General features: G+C 44.8%; 1 protein-coding gene across 3 annotated transcripts; it reads right to left on the bottom strand.

Annotated features, from left to right (window-relative positions):
- Window positions 1–2,368: 2,368 nt before the first annotated feature.
- URB2 (URB2 ribosome biogenesis homolog) lies at window positions 2,369–22,642 on the bottom strand. Of its 3 annotated transcripts, none has more exons than XM_082306664.1 (10): window positions 22,604–22,642; window positions 22,181–22,345; window positions 20,788–20,964; window positions 15,694–19,072; window positions 13,564–13,724; window positions 12,197–12,307; window positions 11,008–11,250; window positions 9,868–9,958; window positions 8,063–8,202; window positions 2,369–3,435 (listed from the first exon to the last, which is right to left on the bottom strand). In XM_082306664.1, the coding sequence occupies exons 2-10, from the start codon at window positions 22,304–22,306 to the stop codon at window positions 3,238–3,240; spliced, it is 4,626 nt and encodes a 1,541-aa protein (XP_082162790.1). In that variant the 5' UTR covers window positions 22,307–22,345; window positions 22,604–22,642; the 3' UTR covers window positions 2,369–3,237. The 3 variants fall into 3 exon arrangements, with proteins under 3 accessions (XP_082162790.1, XP_082162789.1, XP_082162791.1); XM_082306663.1 differs by lacking the exon at window positions 22,604–22,642 and adding an exon at window positions 22,556–22,601; XM_082306665.1 differs by lacking the exon at window positions 22,604–22,642 and adding an exon at window positions 22,496–22,517.
- Between the last annotated feature and the right edge of the window lie 158 nt (window positions 22,643–22,800).

Below are 22,800 nucleotides of genomic sequence, written 5' to 3'. Positions count from 1 at the left end.
TATTTCTATCCACAATAGCAAGATAAATCAAGCATCAAGCCCCACCCCCAGATAAGTAGAAAAATCAACTGATTTTCACAGCAGCTACACAAAAACAGGGGATAAATAAAACCAAGGTGATCTTTGCCGGTCGTGACTGTTCTTCTCGCCCATCCTGTCTCTTATGTTATACTTGAGCTGGTTTTGGCACAGCAGACTTGGGCACTGCCCGGGCACGAATAGCGAACACCGCGCCCAGCGTCAGAGGCTGAGCCTGCGGCACAGCCAGCAGCACCCCGACATCCCAGCCTGCGAGCACTGCCTACGGCAGGTATTCCTGCTAGTGCAGCAGCAGCGAGAGAAGCCCTCGGAAGAGATGTGTGGCATCAACATCTGGCCAAGATTAATGGTTGCAGAAGCCTGCGAGGACTGTGATTTTAGGTGTACTCGCAGCAGCTAACACTCAAGTGAAACAAAGGTGGTGATCCTGTCCTTTAGCCCCGAGATGGTGCCTCTTCCAAACCCTCACCCTCCCGGTGCTCAGAGCTCATCAGCCAGGAGAAAGGACTCCAGAACTGGGATTTCAGACGGTGCTTTTGTAGCCTTGCAGGATGGCTCCATCGTGTGACAAAGGGGGATCACTGCACCCCCATGGGACCGTACTCAATAAAACAAAGCCTGCTTTCTCAGCAGGTGGTCCTCTGCCAGTGACTTAATTTATTCTAGCTAAAAAACCCAGAGCAGTTCTTGGACAAAGACCTAGGATTAGCAAGTGAAATACAGCCTTCTTTTTAACCCCTTTGTAACTTCTACGCAGAAATGCTGCTTTGTGTTTCAGAACTCCGCTGCTCAGCCTGGAGAAGGAGGAGGGCTGTGGGATAAGCGGCAGTTGCACAGCGTATCTGAAATAAAGGTTTAATTGTGGCAGGGTTTCAATTTTTCATTCATTCAAGCACTGTGTCCTTTTTATAGGAGTTGTTTGTTACTTCCATCATCCCTGCCACGTCAGTCAGTTACACATTTTCATTTCCATGCCAAGAAGTTAAAATTAATAGAATTTTTAAAGTTAATATCAATGAAATAAAACTGATACCAACTCAAGTAGTTTACCTCCTTTAAAGCAATGAGTAAGATGTTATTTACTCTGTGGTCTACACTCAGAAGCTTTTGAGCCATGTGTGTGGCTTGCAACCATATGGCTACATCAGGGGAGCCTTGACACTTAAGACGCCAGAGATGCCACCTCACTTCCTTCCTCCCCCGCTCCAAACCTAGCTCTCCTTTTCTCACTCTGTTCTTTCCAGATCCTCTCCCAACGCTCATAACCTTCCTTTGTTTTACTAGCGTATTAACTGGCTTCACCCTGCAGCCCTCCTCCCTTTGGTGCCCATTTGGCTGCACCCAGCTCATACAGGCTTCCCTTCTGGGACCTACCAGGCACTTCGACGTCGCACAGCCCGGTGGGGCAGCAGTAACTGCCCTTCCAAACACTGGCCCCTATCAGCTTTTCAGCTTTGAAATAAAATACAGCCATGGCACACTGGTGTACAGGGTCCAGCCTGGATGGAGTTTACTTGCTTTGTAGCAGCCCATATGGTGCTGTGCTTTGCATTTGCGGCTAGAACAGTGTTGACTGATAAGGTTGTGGCTACTTCTGAACAGCGCTCGCACAGTATCAAAGCTTGCTCTCCAAGCTTCTGGTTCAGGATGTGAGGAGGACCATCTCCAGTCCAAAGGATGAAGTTTAGCCAGCACAAGAGGCTCCACATGGCAAAGATGGAGGAGGTGAGCAGGCACCAGTGTGAGCCGCAGCCTCACAGGGCCAGGGGCAGGCACCTGACACCAGATCCCAGATCCCAGTCCGGGCCCCAGTGGAGGTCTGTGATATGCCAGAAGTGCCCTGCCAGGGCCACAGCCAGCGGGGCACTGCAGGAGGAGCACGAAGGGCTTTATCTCGGAGAGCGGCTGCCATGCCATGACCCTGCCCCAAGGTCCGGCTCCACCTGCCTTGGCTCCCCCCCAGCCCTGCCCACCTCCCTTGCCCGTGCCATGTGGAATCTCCTGCCCCAGCCAAACTTCATCCTTTGGACCTTACTATGAGGCAGACGGACCCAGTAAAAGTGGTAAGCCACATTCCAGTCTTCCTCTGCCCACCCCCTACCTATAGATCAAACCAGATAATCATGTGAGAGTATTGAGTTCTTACTACTAACTGCGTGCACGTGTGAAGACTGTTTTACCATTTACGTGAAAGTTTGGATCTTTAGTCTCTATCATTTTCAAGGAAACAAACTTCTGTAGTTTACCTAATGAAAGGGGGCTATTTGATAAAGCTTCTTACAGGCTCAAATGTGATTAATTTACCACATCTTATTAAATTACCATCAGGTGAGCTGCAGTAAGTCCAGGGCTTGCTCTTAACCTAGAGTTAATGCAAAGCAACAAGGCTCAGCTTAGACCAAAAAGGTCTCAGATAGGTCTTGGTACTTAGCATTTGTCACAAGCTAAAAATGTACACTGAGAGCAACCACGGCTCAGATGACTAAGTGTAATTGCTTAATGACAGTAAATCGACCAGAGCTCTAAGTAGTCAGTCTTTGTGATTATCATGAGATCACAGGATAATTCAGTTGGGAAGGAAATTGAATAGGTCAGACGGGATTGCCCAGGGCTGAAATCAAGAGCAAAACCAATCATGGAAAGAGATACAAACTTCCAAATTTTTTACTGTATTTCCACAGTTTTGCACAGTAGAATGTTACACAGCTGTGTAACATTCACAAATTTCTTCAATAACAAAATGTAAAATAACAAGGTACAAAAATAAGCACTTTAACTGCTTTAATTCTGCTTACCATGTAAGCGAGAGCAGGAGTTATAACCCTCACTGGCTTTTACACCAGACTATTGCTTCCATAGAAAAGCACCATGATGTGCCAAAGCCTGAAGCCTGACATCTGCTGCCACACTGCAGCGAGCTCCCCGGGGCTCCGAGCGAGTTCGCCGGGGCCAGCACAGGTGCAGCAGTTCTGCCACTTGTGGCACACAGCAGGACCAGACCTAACAGCACATCCTCCCTCCCCGTTCCCCTTTTCCCCGTTATGAAGACTGGCTGTATAGAGACAGATGCAATCCATGTTTAGAGGACCCTCTTCAGATTTGATCTTACTCGTCATCCCAAACCAAACAGCAACTGAGGATCTTCTGAGCACTGCAAGATCAATTCAGACCTGATTGTGCAGCACCAGGCAGGATTCATCATGCAGTATACTTTTCCTCCCCCTGTTTTTTTGCTTTGTGGTAGTGGTTGTAATCATTATACAGGTCCTTAAAGACCTCCCTTACACCTGCTGGTAGTGACGCATTTAAGAACTTGACGTCCCGTTCAATGCAAAGGTCAAGAATGTGATATATCCCTTCTGTAAGATGTTTCTTCACAGCTGGGTGCAAAGTCACCTACAAGAAGAACAAAACTGCATTAAACTTGAAGACAAAAAGGCAAGAAAACATCTTCTCCACAGTCAGTATACATCAAATGCTGACAACATGTTACGCAGTGCATCAGACCATCTGGAACAGCCCATTAGATAAAATCCAAGATTTTGACTTATGCAGTATTTTCCTGATTTTTGCAAACACGTTTTGCAGAACAACCATGCCCCTTGCAATAAAATGCCCAAGAGTGCTACTATACACATTGCTGCAGAGGCAAAGACACTCACCGTCTTGGAATCATATGAAAACTCCTCAGCAGAAAAACTGTAATTAAAAAAACCTAAAATACTTGCCCTGGATTACGCATTTCAGTACATTCTGTATGTCTCATATTAGCTGTATGTTACTAAGTCTCAGTTTCAAATAAGCACTTCCTTTAGGCTACTCTATCATTCACATTGGCTAGTCAATCAATTTTAACTTACACTTAACAACTTGATATTTATCTAACAATTTGTGTCTGAGGACTTCAATGTACTGCATCCAGCTCTGGAGCCCTCAGCACAGGAAAGACATGGACCTGCTGGAGCAGGTCCAGAGGAGGGCCACACAAATGATCAGAGGGCTGGAGCACCTCTGCTATGGAGAAAGGCTGAGAGTCGGGGTTGTTCAGCCTGGAGAAGAGAAGGCTGCGGGGAGACCTTACTGCAGCCTTTCAGTACTTAAAGGGAGACTGTAAGAAAGATGGGGACAAACTTTTTAGCAGGGCCTGTTGCAATAGGACAGGGGGTAATGGTTTTAAAATGAAAGAAGGTAGATGTAGACTAGATAGAAGGAAGAAATTCTTCACTATGAGGGTGGTGATACACTGGAACAGGTTGCCCAGAGAGGTGGTAGATGCCCCATCCTTGGAAACATTCAAGGTCAGGTTGGACGGCGCTCTGAGCAACCTGATCTGGTTGAAGATGTCCCTGCCCGCTGCAGGGGGGGGGCTGGACTAGATGGCCTTGAAAGGCCCCTTCCAACCCAAACTATGCTATGGTTCTATGATTCTATGATAAAAGAAGCCTTCAAAAAGCTCAGAGATGTGCACATCTTAATCTGTTTTAATATCAGGAATCGTGTACCTTGCCTGAAGTCATGCAGAAAGCTGAAAGAATACAATGAACGACTCAGGACTCCATGCCCTGCTCCTGCCATTATAACCCCTGCTCAACCCCACGACCAGCAGAACCGCCACTGCAACCAGGAACATCAGTGCTGACTCTGGAGTCCTCTGGTCCTCCAGGCTAACTGGAATTTGTCCTGTGCTCACAATCACTTGCAAAATACTTCACTGCCTGAGGCGGGGCTGGCCTCTGGCATAATCACATTATTTTTGCCACAGAACCATGTCTTATCTTTGCTGAATCCCAAAATTAGCTTTATGCCTCCAGACCTAAGCCTCTGTACTCCAGGCCTAATGAAAATTACATAAAAAGCTGTCATTAAAATTCAGACTTCTTTCTTCCTGAGGCAACTAATAAACTTTCCGCTAATGAAGTGCACTCCTAATCATTGTGACAAGCTCCTGCTCTCTTTCTGCCCTAAATGTAAAACAGCTAATATATTTTATTAGACCTGCTAACATAGCTGGGAAAAACATAGGGCAGGCATTAAAGCACATAAGCCTTTATTTGGATCTGTGACCCTGATGAGCTTGCACGTCCAAAAGTTTGTCATTTTTCCCCTCTATGTCAGCTGATCTATTGGCTGGTTTATAACAGATGTTGTTTCTCCCTACACCGTGCACTGAAGTAACAGAACAGTTGAGCATCACAACTCCCAGTGAATGCACTGGGCTGGCCTCTCCCTTCCTAGGGCAGAGAAATGACGACAGAGAATGAGGACAGGAAAACCCAGAGCTATTGACAAGACGGACCAGATGTCCCACTTGGGATAAGCAGGTACCTCAGAGCTGCAATTAATGGAACTGCATCCCTTACATAACAAATTAATCTGGACCCATGCCTTATTTGGGCCATTCTTGCTTTGCAGTGCAGTTTCCTATAAATACCCTCCAATAACACTATGGGAAGCAGAACCAACAATTTAAACAGCTGCCACTACTGGCTGGCAGTTAATTATGCTTGTAAGTGTTTTATGGTCTATATAGTTAGCACAACCAATTTGTCAAGCATTACAGAGCTCTTGATGTGAGACATTAAATGTGTGAAGAGGTATTTCGCTATTGCCGAATTAAGCAACAGTTCATAGACAACAAGGGAAAAGCACTGTCAACAGTATGAAAGAGGCTATAGATGCCACCCACTCCAGCAAGGAATCTTTCTAGATTAACACAAAATAACTCACACAGATATTTTATTTCCTAGTATAAAGAGGAAGCACTGAGGGAACTGTTAGACAACTAGAATCATAGAATCGTTAAGGTTGGAAAAGACTCTTAAGATCATCAAGTCCAACCGTTAACCTAGCACTGCCAAGTCCACCACTAAACCATGTCCCTAAGCACCACATCTACCCGTCTTTTAAATACCTCCAGGGATGGAGACTCAACCACTTCCCTGGGCAGCCTGTGCCAGTGCCTGACTGCCCTTTCGGTGAAGAAGTTTTTCCTAATGTCCAACCTAAACTTCCCCTGGTGCAGCTTGAGGCCGTTTCCTCTCATCCCATCGCTTGTTACTAGGGAGAAGAGACCGACCCCCACCTCGCTACAACCTCCTTTCAGGTAGTTGTAGAGAGCAATAAGGTCTCCCCTCAGCCTCCTCTTCTCCAGACTAAACAACCCCAGCTCCCTCAGCTGCTCCTCCTAAGACTTGTGCTCTAGACCCTTCACCAGCTTCGTTGCCCTTCTCTGGACATGGTCCAGCACCTCGATGTCCTTCTTGTAGTGAGGGGCCCAAAACTGAATGCAGTACTCGAGGTGCAGCCTCACCAGTGCCGCACTACTACTTACTACTACTTTAGGAGTAAGTGACTGTTTAGGCCAGTAGCTTTCATCAGTTTTAGTCTGCAGACCCTTAAAAGAGTTCCAGTAAGTGTGCAGATGCCCATATAAAGACTTAAATCTACCAACATGTTTTTCGCAGTTACCTTTGATGGACCCCCAGGGTCTTCAGATCACAGGCTGAAAGCCACTGATCTGGACTCTGAAGAGATGAATGGTTAAAGGAGTTTTTCTCTCCCTCTGCAGAGCAACATGGAAGATGTGTACATGCCCCCTTAAGACAGGCATGCTGAGGCCTCCCCTTCCTCCGATATCCATCAATTCTCACCAGTCTAATGAGCAAATAAATCATCACCTACTTGTGATCTATCTATTCTGTCAGACAGAAAACACCCCTTTGTCACAGTGTCTGGTGGCTCACTACACCGATTCCTCTTTCCACACCCAAAGGTTCCATGCATATATTACTGATCCGTGGTTTCAGCTATCATCCATCACTTTCCATTTCCTAGTATTGCACAAAACTTTCCTAGAAGTCCCGTGAGACTTTGTACACTGCTAATACTGAGTAAGTGTCCTTTTAACTTGGAAAGGTCATTTGACAATTCAACTCAGGCTTTCTGAGTACATGCTCTACATTCAGCGATGAATAGATTTCAGAGTTCAGAGATAGTTAAATAGAGCAGAAGTAGTCTTAACAGTAATTTGTCCCTAGTATTTGCTAAACTACTATGTTTACTATGTAAACAATAACCAACTTACCAGGAACACTAAATAACTTGGCTAAAAACTGACATACCCCGTTGTTTTGCTCCCAAACCTTGGAAAAAAGCCGGGCAATAGAGAAGGCAGCTGAGTTTAAGCTACACAACAACCTTCGTCGTTAGTTACATTGGTTACACCATAATCCTTCAGAAACATAGCACCAGTTCGGATATTTTTGTGGTAAGAGAGCCCAAAATCAAAGACTAAAATTCCTTTCTGTATTTCAGCCCATACCCAGGCCAGAGCCACAAATAATCAATTTGCAGGTACTTGCAACACAAGGAGCATTCAAACCCTGGTGAAATCTAAATCCATTGGGCTGAACAGAATGATGATTTGAACTTAGGTCTGGATGTGAGAAGCTACTGCCCTGGCTCTGGCATTTGTAATAGTAGGAGTAGTTGTTTTCAGCAAGGATGGGAATGATGTCTTTGGTACGGAAGGAGAATTACTGAAAAGCTAACAATTCTCTGGCTTGGTAACATTTTCTCCATTCACTTACTCATTTAGACCAGATTAAAAGACATTTTCCAGGAGAATTTTTCCCATTACTTTGCCAGATGGGGCCCTAACTGCTATCAATCCTGGACAACTAAGACTAGCTGGGAGAAGAACCTAACTACCACATGAAGAAAAAACAACACCCAACATGACAGAAAAGCAAAGCATTTCTGTAAATAGGCATTGCATTGTTTTGCCTTAAAAAAACCCCACAGCCCACACCTTTAGAAAGTTTTCAGGAGCTGCATAAGAAAGATTCTCAGGAACTCTTGCTCAAAGTAACACAGAGTCTCGATCAAACCTATATCCCCATGAGGCACAGCAACTTTTATAACTTCACAGATTTTACAAAACTTAACACAGCTGCCTTTGGAACAGGAATTCCAAAGCCAGCACAATACCATGGCACTTTCAAGATGGATGAGAACACGTTACCTTCTGCAATTCAGTCACATACTGAGCCACAATGAAAGCAGAAAACACAGTGAAGTCCTCCATTTCTGCAGCGATATGAGTATACATCCGTTCCACCAAGTGTGCACACTTCAGTATAATTTCAAACTCATCTGTGTTGCCTAAAACAGAAAGTGAGTTGCAGTCTGGTGTTTAAGGCTTAAAAACACTAGGAAAAAAACAAAGAATCACCCAATCTTCCATATGATTCTTGAACTACATGAAGCCAACACCAGCTTGCACATTTTATCTTCTTTTCTTATCAAGCCACAGCTGAGAGGCCCCCACACACCCCCACAACACACCATATGCATATCTTCCAATGGTTATTTTGTAAGAACACACTGATTCCCACTCCACATGCACTGCAAATCAAAAAGTATTTGTTATGTATGCTGAAGTCCTAAAAGCAGCAGCTATGGTCCCTTCCTTGATTCAGTCCCAACCAGCACTGTGGAGGAGAGAACAAGGAGACTGAAAAATTATATTCTCTACCTACAGAAAATCAGAAGACACCTCTTAGAAACAGCATAGTAAGAAAGCCTTCTGAATAGATTTATTACGTGGAATACAACAGCAGAAGCCACAGCACTGAAGATAATTAAAGTGAGACCGTAGAGATCACCTGAGAATTTACCCTTTCAGTAGGCAGTGAATGAACTAACACTAACAAGGGAGAAGGGAAATCTAGAAATTACTTTCATGTTATCTCTTATGAAAATGAAACAATCCAGCAAAGATAAACAGCATGTTTTTAAACTTTAGGATGCCATGTACCCATAAGTTTCCTGTGACCCTTGCCTTATGTAAACATATTACAGAAGCTAGCAAATTCTCAAAGTTTGGCACCAGTTTAACATACCTTTTCCTCTATCATTGAGCCTTTGTTAGTATATTCCCCCATGATGCATACACACACTTACATTTGCCCGCAGTTGCGGGCAGCATATCAGCTGAGATAAATCTGAACATGGAATAGGCTGTAGGACATCAGTGGAAAGCTGGGATACAAGCAGTTGCAGGCCATGAAGTCAACTTGTCTCAAAAGGTCACCACTATTAATGGCAGGGTATTTGTGTCCTGACCAGCATAAACTACAGGAGGACTACCTTAACCACTGTGAACATCTGTGACTTGGCTACTTTGACAATGCAAATTCTTTAACAACTTCCAGTAATCAGTTGTTTTTTTTTTTTTTTTCTTCCTTTTGAGATATTTAACTACACTAATTCCAGATCCTTGACCGTACAGATATATTATCTAATCCCAAGTGATGCTTCAGACATGTGTAATGTTCGGGCTTTATGCTTAGCACAGAATGGTGACAATTCACGTCTGTAGTAAACATAGTTCCAGTCGCAAAAAGCTCCATTTAGTAGGATCTATTTGGGCTATAACTCAGGCATATGAGCATGTATCACCAGAGCTCACAGCCACCATGCTTTCAGGCACAGAAGTTGATAGGAAGAGCAGAAATTGGGCACAGCAAGCCTTTCTGGTTCCTGTCTACTTGCCAGCCAGCCAGTGAAGAATACCTTATTCACCTAAAGCAGTGCTGTCTGGATGCAGCTCCACAGGAGCCCCAGTTATCTTCATAAGCCCACGACACCACAAAGCTCATCCTCAATTTTACATAAAGAACAGATAGGGCTAATGGTTTCAATGCCACAGCTAGCTTTTGAGGACTTTGCTTCTGGTGTCAGACTGCCCTGTTCTGCATCTCCTCTTCTAGAATACACAAAATTACAGTGTGCATATATAGTGCAAAAGTGGAAAAGATATGGTACCTCTGTCTCCTTTCTGACGTCCTTCATGCATGACGGAAACAACCAGACGATGGAAACTGTTCAGAAAAGATGGTGCTGCTTTCAACAGAACCTGCAAAGACATGAAATAAAACCATCCGAGATTACATAGTAAAGGGAGTGGAGAGGATAGAGGTACACCACCCCATAGTCTGAGGGAAATCAATTCCTGTGAAGGAAAATATGCAGCTTATACAGCTGTCAGGAGCAGAGACTATCTTTTCATTCTGTATCCATATGGTATCTAGCACACGAGAATCCTGGAGCGGGACTGCAGTCCTGGCCATATGCAAATGTAAATAACAAGTAAACATCATATTAGAGTTACTCCATCTCTCCAAAGCAGCATTTGATTTAGTACCCTAATGTCTAGGGAATTTGTTCTTGCTGGTAGAGAACGTGTGTAGCCAGACAGATTCACAGAATGCAGGGTCCAGTAACACTACAGATCACTGTGTGAAAACAGCCTGGACAGGCAGCTTTCTACCACAGGGTTTTTGTAAGGGCATTTTAGCAACGTGTACTGCCTTGCTTTTATAATTTGCCGTTTCCCCATCTTTAATTTTCTTCACTCTCAGTCCTAATACAAATGCACGAGGCCCCTTTCTTTTTTTTTTCCACCTCTGCCTACATATTCCATGTAGGAGTATCTCCAACCCTCTGCAAGTCCTGGCACGTCTTCACTTCCCCATGCCAGAAGGCTGACAAGAACACCAGGATGGTACAATGTTTGAAGGTCACCAACTTCTAACATCTGCAAGCCCTGTTTTCAAAGGACTGCAGAATCTTCATCTCCAGGGAGAATGAGGTCCTAGAGCCTGACCCATTTGTGCTTCTAGAAATCAATCATAAAAAAAAGGGGAAGTTTTATTCTAATCTAGCATCAGATGTTGATAAGCAATCTGCTGCCAAAGACCAACAATGCAGGCATAAAACAAAGCAGGAGAGCAACTGAATGACGTGATTTTGAGATTCCCAGCCTTTAAAATGACAGGCCGTACAAAGCACTTTCATACTATCAGGACAAATTATTTCAAAACCACTATTAAAAAACAAATTTCTCATCACTGGCCTCTGTGCTGACTCTTTCTACCTTTTTCCTCTCCTCCCTCCCAGATATACCTTCGGATGACACTGCACAATAGAGAAAAGCACTTCATGGACTCCCAGGAAGACACCGCGATAGTCTTCTGTCTTCAGATGATCCAGAGGGACTGTTAGGAGAATGCTGAATGCCAATGCCACATGGTGTGGATTCAGGATGACCCCTTCTCCTTGCCTTAGCAGAGCTGCTACAGTCTCTAGGATAGGTACAACTATGGTGGAAATCAGTGACTGGTCCTGACAGGCCTCTTTGGTTTGCATCTACATGAAGACAGGAAACAGGTAAGGAGGAGAGCATTAGCCATCTATCACTAGCATTCGCACACCAGAGAACCATAATGCTCTGACTTGAGTCAGTGGAACTAGACTGGTGTAAGCTGAACTGGCAGGGAGACTCCTGCACTTTAGCTGTTCTTGTGCAACTGCACCCTGGGTGAGGATGCTTATGATGCATTTCAAGCAAGCACTGCTGTAAGTGTGGAATTGTAACTACTCCCCAGTCCCCTGACAACCAGCATCTCTTTGCACCTCCTCGCATGAATGTATTGATACAGTTCTCTTCTTTACAAGCATGCAGACCTACCAAAAAGGGGCAGAAATTGCACGCTCATGATTCCCAGCCATTGCAGGGCCAACCTCTGACAAATTCTGGTCCAGAGACACCATCACCATGAGAGAAGAAAAACCTACATCACTAGGTTTGTATGCTGTACAAATGAAGGACAGGAAACCTGGGTTTGGTTACTTTCAGTTAAGTTTCCCATTCATAATTCAGTGAATTTATATCTTTTTTTTTTTTAATATGAGCACTTTTTTTCTTTTTGTTTTGCTGCTGTTGGCTTCTACTGTGACATGTGGCTGACAGTTGCCTTCTCCTTTGTACAGAAGGAAGGACAGGAGACTCAGACTCTCTTCTCTGCAGCCTAACAAGTTTCTCCCAAGCTCCAGATTACACGGTGCAGTCCCAGAAAATTACTGATAATAAGAAATGGATGACGTACACACTGCACTCACAGGAGGAGATTTACTTGAGGAAGGAGGAGAGACAGAGTCTAGACAAAAAAGTGCAGGTGAATCTGGTATGGATTTGTCTAGTATCCATAACTCTCTTTGTTCCTGTATGCCTCTGTGCATGTTAGATGTAACCACTACAGACTCCAGCAAATAAAAGGGATAGGTAATGAAGTTACAATAAAGAGATACTTACAGCTAAAGCTGTGATTATCTGTGGGCTGGCAAACCAGAAAGCTTTCTCTTTGTCTCCACTTAATGGGCAGCTGAGCAACAATCTGGTTAGCGTAACAGCCGACAATACTTCCTGCAGAAAACAGATTGATGATCAGTCACGGGTACAAGATGCACTGGCTCCTTTCAAGTACAGAAGAGCTCTTTCAAGGGCAGTGGCAGTTTTGAGCGTTACCAGAGCCTTGACACATGAAGTCCTCCCACCAACAGATCTCTTTGGAAATTGTGAAGTGAGCAGCAGCTCAACAAAATTCAATATGCTGAGCAGCACTGGCCCAAATGTACTGCATGCGACTTTTTTTTTAGAATCAACTTACTGTACAAAAAGGTGTACATGATTTTTAAGAAAGAAAAGCCTTCTCCTTCAACTGCCACTAGATAACAGAGGGAAGCAGAGGGAATACAGGGACACCAATACACTATACGCTAAGAACGCTGCATTTGGCAGCAGTGGGTTTTATACTTGCTGGCTGTTATGACAGACTGATAAAAGAAACATATTACAAGCTATACTCAGGTGGCAGGAATTATATGCGTAGTACAGGAATTTCAGATACACTTTCAAAAAGACATACCAAGAATTGATGCAGCATAGCCATGTCTATTTCTGACAAATAAGAGAGAGCCAGATAAACCCCCAAGTTTAATCCAAGTTTCATTCTCAAGTCACTGAGCTTTCTATGGAGGGTACAGCTGGCTTTTTTGCTGAAAGTGTTCCATATGTCACCACTGCTGCTTAAGCTGCTCTGGAGAAAGGCACAGTATTTAAGAAGCTACTGAGTGGTATCTGGTTATTACTGAGTAAAAGTCTTTATAGAGACAAATACCAAAAGCACAGGTGCAGTTTTGGTTTTACTTAAAAATGCCAGCATTTCTAAAAGTGCCTTTAACCCTGTTAAGAAGAGCCACAGACAAACAGTGGTTAAATTAACTGACTGCTAGTATCCATTGTGCAAGAGCTCTGATCAGCAAGTAGAAAAAAATCTCAGCACGGCCTGTAACATCACACCTGTGTGATTTCTGTTGACAATACATGGAATTAAGACTGCTGAGTCCTTAAACTGGACAGGAGGTTTTTCCAGTAGGTTTCCATGATCTTTCCACCTCTCTCAATTTATATTCAGAACATGTCTGAATGTCTTGGTGCAGAACATGTCTTGGTGCACAGTCACCAAGCCCTTAACCGTGTAAATTAATTTGACCGGAGCACTGAACATAAAGCAGGAAGAGGAAAAAAATATTTATCAGATGTCATTCAGCCAACAAAATTTTTTCAAGATATAGAAAACTGAAGAAAGAAGTTGACAATAAATTAAGCTCATGCCTTACTTTAGCTTTCTGTTGCCAAACATTCCTCATTTCAAGTCCCTGCAGCACCAGCCTCATTATGGTATAAAATTCCTCAGCAGAACAGTTTCCCAGCAGCTGCACAAGCACCTCTGTCAGCTCCATCTCCATACTTTGGATCACCTGGGTTGTGATGGCAGGACCTGCGTATTCAAGAGACACAAGCACGCCTTAATCAATTCCCAAGACAGGGACTTACACGGGTAAGAACAGGGCGAATCTAATCTTAAAACAGCTCTGTGGGTACCTTTTTAACGCTCAAATGCATAGAGGGCCCCACGCTTTCCCTTCACCTCCCTCCCCACTACTGCAATGAATTGCTGTTCTCAAGTATTTCCTACCCTAGGGTTCACAGAGCAGTCACCATACCAACAAAAAGCCTATGGAAATACTACAACAAAGCATGTGCACAAGCCAAGGGAGTAGGCTAAATAAGTCACAGGGCTTTACTACAAATGCTGGCCAGAGAGCCATCGCAAGTCACAAAAGCATTAAGCCGACAAAGTTTAAGTCTTTGCTGATCATAAGTCACACTCCCCACTTACTCAATTATTACTACGTAGACAGTCCTGGACTAGCTTATATCTTAATTGATTCGGAAGGCTGGTTTTTTAGTTCCACAAGTATCCAAGTATCTGTGGCAATGCCAAAAGTCATCTTCAGCAGGAATCCATATTTCATGTTATTGAATATTTTACTTATTCATCAGAAATTCTTACAGCTTTTTTACAGTGATTAATTATGTCTCCAGGCTAAAGCACTTTACCAATCTTAGACTAGTAAAGTGAGGCACAGGATGAGAGAGAGAAAAGCCAGCAGAAAAATTACATCAATTGACACGTCCTCATGGTCCCTAGTTCTAGTGTGAAATCCCTGCTCTCAGTGCCCTTACTGAACACCACAATGCCAAAGGATCAAAATGTAGGCCAGGGAAGAGACAGACTAAGCCTGTATCTATGTGTAAGTTCTAGCTCAAACTCAACTGCACAAATTCAAGATCAGATTTTCCATGGAGAGCTGTTCTCTGTTCTTAACTAACTAATGCCAATATAAACATTAAGATCATGACTGTAGTACACTTCAGCAGTAACCTCCAAAGTGGGGTGCACACACCCCAGGGCGTGCACAAGACAATCCACTGGGGTGTAGGAATTACAATATATTTAATAAATAAAATAAAATGTAAAAATAGTGTTTATTGAATCTTTACCTCATGCTTTTTAAACCTCTTTTTGTGTATGCTTTGTAATGTACATAGTATACTAGTAGAGTAGCACATGCATATAATTTATAAATAAACATATATTGAGGCTGCATGTTCTATTTGCTTTTTTTTACTGATAGGTGTACACAATCAAAAATGTTTGGAGACCACTGCACTAGAGCATGTTAGTAGTAAGTTCCACAAATTGCAACTGTTTGGAGAAGTCAAAGAGAACAGTTATGTCTCTGCTGGGTTTAGTTGATTTCGCTTTCTGAATCAGACAATATAAAGGAGCCATTAGGTCACACAGCCGGCAAGAGAGGTTCTTCATGTTATTTCTAGCCCTGGCTCTTTATTTGATGGGGATAAAGGGATTGATCTGCCAATCTCCCAGAGACTTTATCACAATTACAGGTGTTCAGCATCCTTAACAGTTAGGCGATTTCCATTGTTTTATAACCTTGCCTATCAGACACAAAAATAGACAAGCATTTTACTGCAAGGTCCTCCGAGATCCTCAGGTAAGACATATCAGATCTGAGCTGGTGCACATCAGCTGCTTCAGTGGTGCCTACTGTACCAACTACGTGAGTGGAAGGATGCCGCACCTTTAGCCCTACATCCAGAAGTATCACCACGTTCCAGTTACTGTCAAAATGCTCTACAGGGATGAGTAACTGAGGACCTCAACTCTGCTAAGATGTTTTCATCTTCCAGGAGATCATTATTACCAAATCAGATGGTAGCTGTGGTTCAGGTACCACAACATTGCCTCCTTGAAAATTTTCCTGTTATGCATTTATAAAAGGATAGCCTACTGCTTCAACACAACTAAATAGATACAGACTTTTCAAAAAGCTCTGTCTTGCAAAATTAGCAAAGGAAGTGGAGAAAGTGAGTTTTCATACCCGTGAGAAGCTTTTTTATAGCAAAAACAACCGTGATTGCAGTTTCTTTTCCAGGATACAGCTCTGGCACTGAGCAGAAGACCGTTAGGAACTGCAACGCAGACTGAAGGAACTGCAGATTACCTCCTGCGCAGGGCAGCTCTCTCAGTATCTGAGAGTAAAACTTTTGGTAGAGTTTAATACGGGGTTGCTCCAAAAACCCACTGGGCTCCTTCTGCCAACCCTTCTTGACAGGATGGCTCAGATCTGCTTTGAGAAGAGTAGTGACAGATGGTATGAATGCTACAGGCAAAGGCTGGTTTTGGGTGTTACTCTGAAGACCGTGTTCAACAGTTCTGACCATCTGCAGAACTACTGGCTCCAACAGAGCAGACAGGACATCTGTAGACTGTAGCTTCTTTTCTGGCAGCTGCTGAAGGTAGAGTGTGACGACATGACACAGTGTGGTGACTGCCATGAGCAGTAACTGCCCAGCTGCAGGATTCCCGTTTTTCCAGCCTTTGCTTTTGGCTGCACCAACATCTGGCTTGCAGCTCACCAGGAAAGACATGAACTTTTCCAAGTTGAGCCTCACACTTTGCCTTCTTTCAATAATCATCTGAAGAAAGTTTTCCAAAAAGGCTTGGACTTCCTGGAGATACTGTGCCCAAACAGGAACAGTCAAAACATCAGTGAAGAATTTGCTAGCTGTGAGCTGGGAGGTCATGACAGCTTCAAGAACATCGCTGGCATGAAACACCTTAAAAACAGAGCTGGCATTCCTGCCAGCTTGCAGGCACCTCAGGAGATGGAAGCAGGTACTTAAAAACTTTAGTAGTAACAGCTTGCTGCAAGAGACACTAGCCCTGGTATTGGCTAGCAGGGACAGCAGCACCAGAAAACACCGGGTGCAGTCAGAGGGAAGAAGACTGTCTAGTTTCAGAAGAGAAGCAATTTCTAGCAGACCCAAGCAGCTTTCCAGTTGACTGTCTTTCAGGATGACAGGGCACCTGTTTTTTGCTAACAATACTATACATTGGGCAACTTTCTCCAGTGTTTTCCAAGACAAGCTGAGCCCATCCTTCAGCAGTTTGTTTTCCGATGGTACTTCCAACGGGTCAACAGGTCTGCAAGGAGCCAGGATTTCTTCGTGCCAAGGGATATTATGTGCAGACAGCTGTTGAAGTGGCAGATCTACCGAATCCCTGGCAGCAAAGGGCAGCACCCTAGCAAACTGATGGATAAGACTGGTCAGAAAAGCACAACGCAGGACCTTCATTTCTGGTAGAAAGGAGCTATGCATCAAACCGAGGGATATCTTTCCAATGCTGACGGAAGGCTCTGGGTCTGCGCCAGCTTCCTGAGCTTTGGCCAATACTAACGTCTCTAGAAGCACATTTGCAATGTACTCTACATCTTTCAGGGAAATATACGGCAACAGGATAGTCAGGTTGGAGACAACAAGATGCCAGTGGGCTGTGGGGTAGGTGAGATCACTTATCGCACTGATATCTCCATCCCATGGTTCAGATTCTCCCCTGCTCATGCTCGATCTCCCGGACTCCAGGATGAAAGCTGCAGCATGCTGCAAGGCCTGTAGGTCAGCTGTGGTCTGCATTAAGATCATCTTCATTTTCTGAAGTGTGAGCAGTTCTAAGCAATATTTACTAGTGGAGGCAAAACTATTTGCAAGTTCCATGACTCTCTCCCAGCACTGCTCCTCCACACCAGAGAGGAAAGCTGAAATGCCCCCGTGCCTTGCAGCAGATGCAGTAACAGCACCAGCAATTTCAGCTGCTGGAGACACATATTTACTGCAGCTAACACCAAACAAAGTGTCTACCTCAACCCAAGTGTAAACAAGGAGGAGAGCAGAGTCACTGGCCTTTCTTAGCCAAAGGTCTGACTTGTCTTCCTCTCTTCTAGGAGCTTGCAGCAGCTCCATCAGTGGCTGAATTATTCCCTTCTGCATCTTTGCCAGCAGACTCTGAGTTCGAAGGACCACAGGGGAAGGAGTGACATCATCTAGGCTCCTCATGTTGAACAGAAAAGCGTGCAGCACCGAGCTCAGTGACAGCAGCTTCAAGGCAACATCAGCTGACCCTTCAACAGCAGGAACGATAAGGGTCTGGCATTTCTCCACAAAGAGACACAAAATGTCCAGAATCTGGTTGGGTGGCAGTTCAAGGAGGCACTCACGAAGCTTTACTGTCAGGCCAGCAGAGAAGACAGGCAGCCTCAGTTCATCAGCAGCTGGTCGGCAAATAACTGTCAGCACCTCCTCAAAGAGCCGTGGGAACTGTCGCAGCTTGGAGTAAGTCTGAAACATGGTGTTGATGAGAGTCTCCTGGGGCTTCTTCGTACGTGGCTCAGAGACCCTGGCATCAATCCAAGCTGAGGCCACTAAGTCATCCAAGTCTGGCTCTACTATAAGGTGGTTTAATGACATCAAGAGTTTGAGACACCTGAACCAAGCAGGGATGGAAGCTTGGGAGTGACTCATCAACATCTGTGCTAGCTTGCGGTAAAACCCAAATTGTATCTCCTTGTGTCGGATACGGTCACTGGCGACATTATAGATATCACTGCTAAGCACCAAATTCAGAAGCTGTTCCAAAGCAAGCAGCTCTGTGCTCCAGTCTGCAGGCGAGAGCGTATCCTCCCTCATGCCCTGCTGTAGGCCAGAGAGCCTGAGACAGCCAAAAAGCCTGCTGAGCATGTGGAAACACACAAGGTGGTTTTCTGCCTTACAGTACGAGTCCAGAAAGAGCTTATATAGCAGGGACACCGAACCAGCCACAACAGCTCCATGGAGGGCAGGTTCACAAAAGCCACTGCCCAGCTTGGTCTGCATTGTGTTGACTGGTAGCAAAAGACTTTTCAAAGCTCCTTTCTTCTTCTCCTGGAGTTCCTGTTCTGGCAGCAGATCCTCTTTGTAGGATGAGAAAAGCTCAGGCTGGAATAACCCAGCCTGCAGCAAAGTTTCTACTTGGTTTCGGATTTCCCTGCTCAGGTGGTGACGCACATGGTTGTCATCTGCTTGTGTCCAGCTCCTCACAGTCAGCAAGTGCCTCAGGAGCAGACATGGCTGGAGCAAGTGACTTGTCACTTGCCCAAACACACGATTTGGGTTGGTTTGCTGCCTCTGGATCAGGAGGTATTGAGCAAAGGTAAGTTGGAGGACAGTGAACACCTGGGAGCCCACAGTGTCATCAGAAGCCAGCTGCTGACATGCCAGCTTGGACAGCTTGCTGAGGAGATCAACCAAGAGCTCACACTTCGCTGTGTAAATGATGGAGAGTGAAGGAGTAGAAAGAATGCCACTGGAACAACTCAGCACTGTGCCAATGTTTTGCTGTGTCTTTTGAGAACAGGCCTCTGACAATCTTTCATTTATGACCTGAAGATTGGGGGGGGGGAGAAACAAAATAAAAACCCACAGTCAATTTTGCACACAAAGATAAAGCTCATCATAATGACACCTTCTGTGAGCTCTGGCTGCAAGAAGGAAGCAACAGGGACCTGCCAACAGCTGCTGCTGGGCCTCTCGTATTGTGGGTCTCAAACTAGAAGCTCCTCTGGCCAGAACAGCATTCCTGCATTTGTTTGCACCGCAGGATGAGTGAGGGAGCCCTCCTTCAGTATGTGTGCTATCGGCAACAGCGTAAGACTATCCATACTTGATCCTAACAGTTGATCCTGAAGAAAAGGAGTAGGGGTAAATTCCCTCCCTTCTTGCAAGGTCTGCAAAATTATGTTCCAAACAAAAACCAAAAAACCACACACAACACACTTCTCACTTTTGGTCCAGGAAGCTTATTCAGTAAGAATATCCACAACTAAATATCATCTTCATATTTGAAAAAGAGCTAGTTTCCTGGGCTGATATCTGGAATGTGAAGGACTGTTCTCTCTACTCTTTGTGGGATACAGAGTTCTAAAGAATTAACATTTACTTGAACTTGCATTTCCCTTCCTTTTCTCAAACTTTGCATTGATATCCCTATGGTTTTCTCCTTTGATCCCCTTTTTATTTGTTCCCTTTCCTCACCTCCAGATAATCTTGTCAGCAAACAAATTCAGTAATAATTTACAAATCTGCCTCTATTCCAGAGTTAAAAATGTCATCTTATGTCTCCTTACATGTTGTAGTGGACGGTTCATCTCCTCAGCTCAAGCCCCACTGGACTAAAACAGATCCTTAAATTCTTTCCACTGGACCCTCTACCACCTCTCTCCTTGGTCTTTGGGGTACTCTGGCCTGTACCTCTCACCTAATCTTCAGCCAGACAGGTTTTCATGCCCAGACCACATTTAAATTTGGCACACTTTCTGTGTAACATCTCTGAAGCACAGATTTCATCCAACCAATTTTCTGTACTTCACAAATCAATTTCCGCAGGTAAAGGCATTTTTCTCCTGCTTCCTTCCAACCAGATCACAACTAAAAGGGTCATTTTTCCAGCCATTTTGACTGTCTTTGCAGCCATCCACTCATTGTGCCATTTCTGTGATCAGGAAGCTGAACAAGAAGTTACACTTTCTAGTTCAGTTCTAAACTGTAACTGAAGTCTCCCCCATTCACTTTCAGCAGAGGCTAAAATAACGATATGATTAAGATCAATAAGTGCCACCACTGTTCAGAGTCATCATAAGGAGCTGCAGGGTCTGCTGAACAGCACATCACGCTGCACAAGTACTCAAGCCAAACACACTGATGAGCCCCACAGTGAGGGAATCTCTCTCTCTCTACCTAAGACTCCCAGGCAAAATAGCAATATAAGCAGTAAATAATATAGAATAGCAACATATGGAACTGAGCCTTTACTTACCTACTGAAATACTTAAACCAGTTCGCTCTCTGATAGTTTGAAGAAGTTAAAGACAGAGAGGAAGATTAACTTTGAGGTTATTATTAGAATGCTCTGCCATTTTCAGCCTTAGCGCTGCACAAATACAAATTGCATTGCAGTGCAGAAATGAAGAAATTTTTAAAAGCCATCAGATTAATTATTATATATTTCATGTAACACCCTACACTGTGAGGAAGTCACGTACTGTAGAAGATACACACTGCTATTCAGCACGTTACAAAATATCCACGGTTTTAGTTACCTGTGCAACTGAAAAACTGAGACCGATTGTTTTCCCACTCTTTAAGAGATTCTGTAGTCTTCTACTATGGATAATGTTGTCTAGATAAGCCCAGAGCTTCTCAACAACTTCATCCTCCAGTTCAGGTTTCTTATTGTAGTATGAAACCAACGCATGGCTTACCCAATCGAGTAATACCTGTTAACAAAAGGTAAAAGAAGTAATCTTTCATAACCCCCATGTGAGAACAAGACAAAAGTAGTACCTCTTCACAATTACAGCACTCGTGCCTTGAGAACTGCTCTGTATCCAAGCAGAACAAGCGCTGAATGAGCAGAGAATTCCACCCTTGTAAGTTTTAACTAAGATCTAAATTCCTAAGAGCTTTCATTCTAAATTCAACATTGGCTCTGTGCTCCCCCTGTACCCTCCCAAGACAGCTTTCAAGAGTCAACATCCTAAGGCCCTTTCATCAGGGTATAATTCTGACAGTCAATACTGATTAGCAAACGTAGGCTTTTAAATCAGAACTTAAAGAATCAGATGGTTTTCACTTTCTGACAATTGGTATTCCTTTCACATCCTCCTCTTGGTATGTTTAAATTTACTACCAAGAAATTCAGGTCTAGGAATTTAGACATGTGCAAACTGGAAAAAGTTGAAACATATTCATTTAAATTATTGATTTCAAAATAAAATGATGGTGTATGGCTAGGTTTAATATTCCAAGTAACTGAAATAACAGGAACTCAAAACAGTGATGTCAGATGGTGCAAACACTAGACTCCACAAGACTACTAGGCTGGAGGAGCAGCAGCACAAGACAACCCTCACTCGGGGAAACATTGAATGGACCTTCAGAAAACAAGGTCAAAACAAAAGACTCGAGGGGAGAGGGTGGGTTCCAGGCATCTTCCAAGGAGATGTCTGTGAATCCAGACTGCATTCTTTCCATGTGCACAAATTTAGAGCACCGGGAAACATGCGTGTAGCTACCATCAGTTCCGCCACCCTAAAGTTCTTGTTCTTAACTATGGGCAGAAGCATCAAACTTTAGAGCATCCTGTATAGGATAAAATAAACAATGCACACAGCTCTGAAGACAATGGTTTCTCTTCTATCCGAAAGACAGAACACACACACTACCCTCTCTATAAGAAAGACTCTTTCTTCCTGCCCTAATGCAGATCCTTCTGCCGAAGCTACTTGAAAGATGATGCTACGAAAACATTTCCCACAACCACACAGAAATCGAGAGCCACCCCCCATTCACCATCGGAGCTATATTTGCACTACTACCTAGGGTCAAAAGTTTAAGCAACTAGATATGGATTTTGTGAACCAATTCATCCTCAACAGCAATGAATTATTGGGAATTTTTTGTCTTTGCTGTTTACCACTAAAAGGTACTTACTTGCTCTTTATTTGGAAGAACGCACTGGTGAGAAATCCACGCAAAATGGGCTAGTTTGAGTTTGTCTTCCCAAGAAGTCTTGGCGCTTTTCAGCTTCAGGTAAATCCCAGAGTAGATCGCTGCCATGGGGCCAGCACACGGGCCTCCAAAGGCGAAGAGAGACGACTGAAAGAAACGCCAAAGAGAAGGCGGTAGGGCGGGAAGGCGGCCGCGCACCCACCGCTCAGGGCCCAACCGCCCCCCCGCCCGCCTCCCCCTCAGCGGGCCGCGCCAGGCCCCGCACACCCCCGCTCCCCAGGCCTCCCCGGCGCCCACCTCTCCCCCACCGGTCCCTTCCCCCCTCGCCGGGCCCAGCCGGTACCGCCCGGCCCTCACCGCCCCGCCGGGCACACGCCGCGCGCTCCGCCCGCCCTCCCCGCCGACCTCTGTCCCCGCCAGGCAGCGCCAGCCGATCGCCGATCGCGGGAGGCGGCGCGGGGGGGGCTCGCGCCCATTGGCGGCCGCAGGGCGCCTGCGCACGGGGCGGCCCCCGCCCCGCTCCCCCCGCGCTCCGCGCCCTCCCGCCGCCCGCCGCGGCGTGTGTCAGCCAGCCATGGAGCGGCCGCCGCCGGCCGCCGCCG

Source organism: Platalea leucorodia (genome assembly GCF_965183815.1).
Source record: "Platalea leucorodia genome assembly, chromosome: 3".
NCBI classification, from domain to species: domain Eukaryota; kingdom Metazoa; phylum Chordata; class Aves; order Pelecaniformes; family Threskiornithidae; genus Platalea; species Platalea leucorodia.
Note: the sequence above shows the minus strand (reverse complement) of the source record. Positions and strands in the feature narration are given on the sequence as shown.